This window comes from Symphalangus syndactylus, chromosome 11 (assembly GCF_028878055.3).
Source record: "Symphalangus syndactylus isolate Jambi chromosome 11, NHGRI_mSymSyn1-v2.1_pri, whole genome shotgun sequence".
Lineage (NCBI taxonomy): Eukaryota > Metazoa > Chordata > Mammalia > Primates > Hylobatidae > Symphalangus > Symphalangus syndactylus.
Window position 1 is genome coordinate 21,816 of NC_072433.2, and position 9,355 is coordinate 31,170.

General features: G+C 41.1%; 1 protein-coding gene across 1 annotated transcript; it reads left to right on the forward strand.

Annotated features, from left to right (window-relative positions):
* Positions 1–6,671: 6,671 nt before the first annotated feature.
* Positions 6,672–8,501, forward strand: LOC129457648 (endogenous retrovirus group K member 104 Rec protein-like). Its single transcript, XM_055233040.1, has 2 exons — positions 6,672–6,932; positions 8,445–8,501. Exons 1-2 carry the CDS (start codon positions 6,672–6,674, stop codon positions 8,499–8,501), a joined length of 318 nt encoding a protein of 105 aa, XP_055089015.1.
* Positions 8,502–9,355: the final 854 nt, after the last annotated feature.

The following is a 9,355-nucleotide window of genomic DNA, read 5'->3' on the forward strand; positions in this document are numbered from 1 at the left end:
TTATTCCTGGCTTTTTGTTTCAAGGTGTCTCTGTGTGATCTTAATCTTGCTCCTTTCATGGGAACTTGTCAATTGACTAAATTCTCCCTTCTCGAACCTCTGCTGACTCTGTGTTCCACCAATATGGAACAATTCTACTTCCTTTCCTGTTTGCACACCTGTAATCCTAGCACTTTGGGAGGCCCAGGCGGATGGATCACAACGTCAGGAGATCGAGACCATCCTAGCTAACATGGTGAAACCCTGTCTCTAATAAAAATACAAAAAAATTAGCCAGGCATGGTGGCGGGCGCCTGTAGTTCCAGCTACTTGGGAGGCTGAGGCAGGAGAACGGCGTGAACCTGGGAGGCGGAGCTTGCAGTGAGCCGAGATCACGCCACTGCACTCCAGCCTGGGTGAAAGAGCAAGACTCTGTCTCAAAAAAAAAAGAGAACAGAGGAATTCACACAAAGCTATAAGGACTGCAGCTGAAATTTGATAGTATGTTCTTAGCTTGGCTTTTAGCCCGAATAAGGTCTTTAAAAGTCAAATCTGAGATTCTGTATGAAAACTTCCAATGAAGAAACTTGAAAGCACCTATATGGTCGTAGCCTGTTCTTGCTGCAATTACGTAAATAATCAAGCAAAATATGACAAAACTAGACTTATTTTTAAAAAAAGAATAGCCTTACTTTGATTATGATCAAAAATTATGGTTACTACAGACAGAAATTTTATGTTTCAATGGAAAACTATAACATGACCGGGCATGGTGGCACATGCCTATAATTCCAGCACTTTGGGAGGCCAGAAGTTCAAGACCATCCTGGGCAACGTGGTGAACCCTGTCTCTACCAAAAATACAAAAATTAGTTGGGCATGATGGCATGTGCCTGTAGTCTCAGCTAATCAGGAGGCTGAGGAGGGAAGATCATTTGCACCCAGGAGGTAGTGGTTGCAGTGAGCTGACATTGCACCTTTGCACTCCAGCCTGGGTGACAGAGCCAGAACTTGTCTCAAAAAAATTTTTTTAAAGGAAAACTATAGCCATTGTGGGTTATCAGATTCTAGTCTTGTTTCTTGTTTCTGGGCTATTTTTACCTCTTTGTAAACTAGACCCTCTCATCTGATGAATTTTTTCCCACAATGATACTTGGGGAACAAGAAGCCAAGTATTGTCTCTCCTACCAATGTATCTATTGTCAGTTAATTTGAAGGCCTCTAATCCTGGAACAACGTTAGAAGAGGAAGGTTTTGCTCCCTAAAATGCATAACCAAATTGTGGTACATTCATGCACTGGAATACTATTTAGCCATAGAAAGGAACAAGCTATCAACTCACACAAAGACATGAGTGAATCTCGCATGCACATTGCTAAGTGGAAGAAGACAGTCTGAGGAGGATACACACAGTGTGACCCCATTTAATGAGACACTGGAGAAGGCAAACTACACAGATGGGAAGCCACTGGCTCCATGGGGTGGGCGGTTGAAGCATTCCATATGATACTTTAATAATGGGATACCTACCACAATGCATTTGTTGAAATATGCAGAACTTTACAGCCAAATGGTTAAAGCAAACTCTATTCTAATTAAATGAAATTAATCAAGATGAGGAGTATCCCAGGATAGAATACATTATGTGAAAAAGAATTTAACTATGCTACAAATTACTATGGTTTGGATGTGGTTTGTCCCCACAAAAACTCATGTTGAAATTTGACCCCCAATATGGCAGTGTGGGGCGGGGGGGCCTGGTTGAAGGTGTTTGGGTCATAGTGACGGATCCCTCATGAACAGATTAATGCCCTCCCACAGGGGTAAGTGAGTTCTGCTCTCACAGGAATCGATTAATTTCTGCAGGAGTAGCTAGTTAAAAGGAGTCTGGCTTCCTTTGCTTCCCTCTTGCTTTCACTTTTGCTATGTGATCTCTAGTGCACCCCTTGCTCCCCTTCCAGTCTCCACCATAAGGTGAAAAAGACTGAGGCCCCACCAGATGCAACTGCCCAATCTCAGACATTCCAGCCACCAGTATTGTGAGCCAAATGAACCTTTTTTACTTATAAATTACGCAGCCTCAGGTATTCTGTTACCGAAGCACAAAATAGACTAAGACAAAAAAATAGGTGAAAACTCACTGAAGATGTAGGGAAAATGGTGTTTACCTAAATCACTTTGAAAATGAATAGAATCTGTAGGCTGAAAGCAAATGAACTATACTTCATCATTGGATTCCATTTTATAAAGTTCTTTCCAACAGAAGCAATTGTTAACCATTGTAAAACCACAGCATCTGTATCTGGAATAAAACAATGACTTACATAAGCTGCAGATGGTAGGAATCAGGCCTCTCACTGGTGAACTGGGAGGTTACAAATTAGCAAGGCGAGAAGGCTAGAATGGTTCATGTGATAGTAGATCAGAGGTGGAGACATCAACGTTGTAGGAAAAGAAAGAGAGATCAGACTTTACTGTGTCTATGTAGAAAGGGAAGACACAAGAAATTCCATTTTGACCTGTACCTTGAACAATTGCTTTGCTGAGATGCTGTTAATTTGTCACTTTGCCCCAGCCACTTAGCCCCAACTTTGAGCTCACAAAAACATGTGTTGTATGGAATCAAGGTTTAAGGGATCTAGGGCTGTGCAGGATGTGCCTTGCTAACAAAATGTTTACAAGCAGTATGCTTGGTAAAAGTCATTGCCATTGTCTAGTGTCAATAAACCAGGGGCACAATGCACTGTGAAAAGCCATAAGGACCTCTGCCCCGGAAAGCTGGATATTGTCCAAGGTTTCTCCCCATGTGATTGTCTGAAATATGGCCTCATGGGATGAGAAAGACCTGACCATCCCCCAGCCCGACACCCATAAAGGGTCTGTGCTGAGGTGGATTAGTAAAAGAGGAAAGCCTCTTGCAGTTGAGATGGAGGAAGGCCACTGTCTCCTGCCTGTCCCTGGGAACTGAATGTCTCAGTATAAAACCCGATTGTACATTTGTTCAATTCTGAGATAGGAGGAAAACCTCCCTATGGCGGGAGGCGAGACATGTTGGCAGCAATGCTGCCTTGTTATTCTTTACTCCACTGAGATGTTCGGGTGGAGAGAAACACACATCTGGCCTACGTGCACATCCAGGCATAGTACTTCCCCTTGAACTTAATTATGACATAGATTCTTTTGCTCACATGTTTTTTTGCTGACCTCCTTACTATCACCCTGCTCTCCTACCGCATTCCTCTTGCGAAGATAATGAAAATAATAAAAACAGGGAACTCAGAGACTGGTGCAGGTGCAGGTCCTTGGTATGCTGAACACCAGTCCCCTGGGCCCACTTTTCTTTCTCCATACTTTGTATCTTATTTTTTTCTCAGTCCCTCATCCCACCTGATGAGATATACCCACAGGTGTGGAGGAGCAGGCCACCCCTTCATCTGCAACCCAATGTGGGTGCCTTTGTCTAGGGTGAAGATATGCTAAGAATGTGAGCATTGAGGACAGTGGATGAGAGATTCCTGAGTACATCCACCGTCAGCCTTGCGGTAAACTTGTGCGCTCAGAGGAACCCAGGGTAACAATGGGGCAAACGGAAAGTAAATATGTCTCTTATCTCAGCTTCATTAAAATTCTCTTAAGAAAAGGGGGAATTAAAGCTTCTACAGAAAATCTAATTACACTATTCCAAACAATAGAACGATTCTGCCCATGGTTTCCAGAACAAGGAACTTTAGATGTAAAAGATTGGGAAAAAATTGGCAAAGAATTAAAACAAGCAAATAGGGAAGGTAAAATCATCCCACTTACAATATGGAATGATTGGGCCATTGTTAAAGCAACTTTAGAACCGTTTCAAATAGAAGAAGATAGCGTTTCAGTCTTTGATGCCCCTGAAAGCTGTGTAATAGATTGTAAAGAAGAGGCAGGGAAAAATCCAGGAAAGGAACGGAAACTTCACATTGTAAATAGGTAGCAGAGCCAGTAATGGCTCTGTCAATGCAAAATGTTGACCACAATCAATTACAGGAGGTAATATATCCTGAAACATTAAAATTAAAAGGAAAAAGTCCAGAACCATTGGGGCCATTGGGGCTAAAACCACGATGGCCACCTCCTCCTCAGCCGAGTAAGTGCTGGGGGAGGTAGCGTGAAACTAGGCTCGCTGCGACTTGGCTCCAGGCACTCATTATTGTCCAACCTACCGTTCACTATGGTGAAGGAGGAATTCAGACTCACCCTGCAGCTTCCTGTATAGGTCAAACAGTGGCCGCTCCCTAAGGAAAAGTTCGGGGTGCTACATAAAATAGTTAAAAAGCTATTTTAAAAAGGACATGTTTCACCCACTTTCTGTCTTTAGAATTCTTCTGTGTTTGTAATTCAGAAAATATCAGGCAGATGGCTCATGCTAACTGACCTAAGAGCGGTTAATGCGGTAATTCAACCTATGGGGTCTCTCCAACTCGGGTTGCCTTCTCCAGCCATGATCCCCTTTAATTATAATTGATCTGAAGGATTGCTTTTTTACCATTCCTCTGGCAAAACAGGATTTTGAAAAATTGGCTTTTACTATGCCAGCCATAAGTAATAAAGAACAAGCCACCAGATTTCAGTGGAAAGTTTTACCTCAGGGAATGCTTAATTGTCCAACTATTTGTCAGACTTTTGTAGCTCAAGTTCTTCAGCCAGTTAGAGACAAGTTTTCAGACTGTTATTCATTATGTTGATGATATTTTGTGTGCTGCAGAAACAATAGACTAATTGTTACACATTTCTGCAGACAGAGGTTTCAAACGCAGGCCTAACAATAGCATCTGATAAGATTCAGACCTCTACTCCTTTTCGTTATTTGGGAATGCAGGTAGAGGAAAGAAAAGTTAAACCACAAAACATAGAAATAAGAAAAGACACGTTAAGAACATTAAATGACTTTCAAAAATTGCTAGGAGATATTAATTGGATTCAGCCAACTCTAGGAATCCCTACTTATGCCATGTCAAATTTGTTCTCTATCTTGAGAGGGGACCTGGACTTGAATAGTAAAAGAACATTAACTCCAGAGGCAGCTAAAGAAATTGAATTAGTTGAAGAAAAATTTCAGTCAGCACAAGCAAATAGAATAGATCACTTATCCCCACGCCAACTTTTGATTTTTGCTACTACACATTCTCCAACAGGCATCATTGTTCAAAATACAGATCTTGTGGAGTGGTCATTCCTTCCTCACAGTACAGTTAAGACTATTACATTGTACTTAGATCAAATGGCTACATTAATTTGTCAGGCAAGACTACAAATAGTAAAATTGTGTGGAAGTGACCCAGATAAAATCATTGTTCCTTTAAACAATGAAGAGGATAGATAAGCCTTTATCAATTCTGGCGCATGGCAGATTGGTCTTGCTGATTTTGTGGGAATTATTGATAATCATTACCCAAGAACAAAAATCTTCCAGTTTTTAAAATTGACTATTTGGATTTTACCGAAAATTAACAGACATAAACCTTTAGAAAATGCTCTGATGGTGTTTACTGATGGTTCCAGAAAGGGAAAAGTGGCTTACACCAGGCAAAAAGAATGAGTCATTGAAACTCAATATCACTCAGCTCAAAGAGCAGAATTGGCTGCTGTCATTTCAGTGTTACAAGGTTTTAATCAGCCTATTAACATTGTTTCAGATTCTGCATATGTAGTACAGGCTACAAAGGATGTTGAGACAGCCCTAATCAAATACAGTATGGATGATCAGTTGAATCAGCTGTTTAATTTGTTACAACAAACTGTAAGAAAAAGAAATTTCCCATTTTATATTACTCATGCTTGAGCACATACTAATTTACCAGGGCCTTTAACGAACGCAAATGAACAAGCTGACTTGCTAGTATCATCTGCCTTCATGGAAGCACAAGAACGTCATGCCCTGACTCATGTAAATGCAACGGAATTAAAAAATAAATTTGATATCACATGGAAAGAGGCAAAAAATATTGTACAACATTGTACTGAGTGTCAAGTCCTACACTTGGCCACTCAGGAGGCAGGAGTTAATCCCAGAGGTTTATGTCCTAATGCATTAGGGCAAATGGATGTCACACATGTACCTTCATTTGGAAAATTGTCATTTGTCCATGTGACAGTTGATACTTATTCACATTTCATATGGGCAACGTGCTAGACAGGAGAAAGTACTTCCCATGTTAAAAGACATTTATTATCTTCTTTTGCTGTCATGGGAGTTCCAGAAAAAAGTAAAACAGATAATGGGCCAGGATACTCTAGCAAAGCATTTCAAAAATTCTTAAATCAGTGGAAAATTACACATACAAGAGGAATCCCTTATAATTCCCAAGGACAGGCCATAATTGAAAGAAATAATAGAACACTCAAAGCTCAATGGGTTAAACAAAAAAAGGAAAAAGAGAGTAAGGAGTATAACACTCCCCAGATACAACTTAATCTAGCACTCTATACTTTAAAGTTTTTAAACGTATATAGAAATCAGACCACTACTTCTGCAGAGCAACATGTTACTGGTAGAAAGAACAGCCCACATGAGGAAAAACTGATTTGGTGAAAAGATCAAAAATAATACATGGGAAATAGGTAAGGTGATAACATGGGGAGAGGTTTTGCTTGTGTTTCACCAGGAGAAAATCAGCTTCCTGTTTGGATACCCACTAGACATTTGAAGTTCTACAATGAACCCATCAGAGATGCAAGGAAAAATGCCTCCGTGGAGACGGAAAACCCTCACTCGAGCACCATCAACTCACCAGGTGAACAAAATGGTGATATCAGAAGAAAAGATGAAGTTGCCATCCACAAAGAAAGCAGAGTTGCTGTCCTGGGCCCAGCTAAAGAAGCTGACACAGTTAGCTGAAAAAAGCCTGAAGAACACAAGGGTAACACAAACTCCAGAGAATATGCTGCTTGCAGCTTTAATGATTGTATCAATGGTGGTAAGTCTCCCTATGTCTGCAGGAGCAGCTGCAGCTAATTATACCTACTGGGCCTATGTGCCTTTCCCACCCTCAATTCAGGCAGCCACTTGGATGGATAATTCTATTGAAGTATATGTTAATAATAGTGCATGGGTACCAGGCCCCACAGATGACGGTGGCCTTGCCCAACCTGAAGAAGAAGGAATGATGATAAACATTTCCATTGGGTATCATTATCTTCCTATTTGCCTGGGGAAAGCACCAGAATGCTTAATGCCTGCAACCCAAAATTGGTTGGTAGAAGTACCTACTGTCAGTGCCATTAGTAGATTTACTTATCACATGGTAAGTGGAATGTCACTCAGGCCACAGATAAACAATTTACAGGACCCTTCTTATCAAAGATCATTACAATGTAGGCCTGAGGGGAAGCCTGGTCCCAAGGAAATCCCCAAAGAATCAAAAAGCCCAGAAGTCTTAGTTTGGGAAGAATGTGTGGCTGATACTGCAGTGGTACTACAAAACAATGAATTCGGAACTATTATAGACTGGGCCCCTCGAGGCCAATTATATCATAATTGTATGGGCCAGACTCAATCGTGTTCACAGGTCCCATCCATCTGGCCCATTAATCTGGCCTATGATCGTGATTTAACTGAAAGCCTGGACCAGGTTCATAGAAGGTTAGAATCACTCTATCCATGGAAATGTGGTGTGTAAAACCCCCTTATATGCTATTTGTAGGAATCATAGATCTTAAACCAGATTCCCAAACTATAACCTGTGAAAACTGTAGATTGTTTACTTTCATTGATTCAACTTTGGATTGGCAGCATCGTATTCTGCTAGTGAGGGCAAGAGAGGGCATGGGGATCCCTGTGTCCATGTACCGACTGTGGGAGGCTTCCTCATCCATCTATATTTTAACAGAAGTATTAAAAGGAGTTCTAACTAGATCCAAAAGATTCATTTTTACTTTGATTGCAGTGATTATTGGTCTTATTGCAGTCACAGCAACTGCTGTGACTGCTGGAATTGCTTTACACTCCTCTGTTCAAACTGCAGAATATGTGAATAATTGGCAAAAGAATTCCTCAAAATTGTGGAATTCTCAGACCCAAATAGATAAAAAATTGGCAAACCAAATTAATCATCTTAGACAAACTGTGATTTGGATGGGAGATAGGCTCATGAGCTCGGAATATCTTTTTCAGTTACAGTGTGACTGGAATACTCCAGATTTTAGTATGACATCTCGAGCTTATAATGAATCTGAACATCATTGGGACATGGTTAGATGCCATTTACAAGGAAGAGAAGATAATCTTACTTTAGATATTTCAAAATTAAAAGAACAAATTTTTGAGGCATCAAAAGCCCAGCTAAATCTGGTGCCAGAAACTGAGGCAATGGTAAAAGCTGTTGATAGCCTCACAAATCTTAACCCTGCCACTTGGGTTAAAGCCATTGGAAGTTCCACTATTGCAAATTTTATATTAATCCTTGTATGTCTGTCCTCTCTATTGCTAGTCTACAGGTGTACCCAGCAGCTCCGGAGAGACAGTGACCAGCGAGAACGGACCATGATGACCATGGCGGTTTTGTCAAAAAGAAAAGGGGGATATGTAGGGAAAGGAAAGAGAGATCAGACTTTACTGTGTCTATGTAGAAAGGGAAGACATAAGAAACTCCATTTGACCTGTACCTTGAAAAATTGCTTTGCTGAGATGCTGTTAATTTGTCACTTTGCCCCAGCCACTTAGCCCCAACTTTGAGCTCACAAAAACATGTGTTGTTTGGAATCAAGGTTTAAGGGATCTAGGGCTGTGCAGGATGTGCCTTGCTAACAAAATGTTTACAAGCAGTATGCTTGGTAAAAGTCATTGCCATTCTCTAGTGTCAATAAACCAGGGGCACAATGCACTGTGAAAAGCCACAAGGACCTCTACCCTGGAAAGCTGGATATTGTCCAAGGTTTCTCCCCATGTGATTGTCTGAAATATGGCCTCATTGGATGAGAAAGACCTGACCATCCCCCAGCCCCACACCCATAAAGGGTCTGTGCTGAGGTGGATTAGTAAAAGAGGAAAGCCTCTTGCAGTTGAAATGGAGGAAGACCACTGTTTCCTGTCTGCCCCGGGAACTTAATATCTCGTTATAAAACCCGATTGTACATTGTTCAATTCTGAGATAGGAGGAAAACGGCCCTATGGCGGGAGGCGAGACATGTTGGCAGCAATGCTGCCTTGTTATTCTTTACTCCACTGAGATGTTTGGTTGGAGACAAACAAATCTGGCCTACGTGCACATTCAGGCATAGTACTTCCCCTTGAACTTAATTATGACATAGCTTCTTTTGCTCACATTTTTTTTGCTGAGCTTCTTCTTATTATCACCCTGTTCTCCTACCACATTCCTCTTGCCAAGATAATGAAAATAAT

What these genes read in the sequence shown, in the direction of transcription:
- LOC129457648 (XM_055233040.1), top strand. Translation starts at nt 6,672, where the DNA reads ATGAACCCATCAGAGATGCAAGGAAAAATGCCTCCGTGGAGACGGAAA. An exon ending in TAATGATTGTATCAATGGTG is followed by an intron (nt 6,933 to 8,444) that starts GTAAGTCTCCCT and finishes CTCTATTGCTAG; the next exon opens with TCTACAGGTGTACCCAGCAG.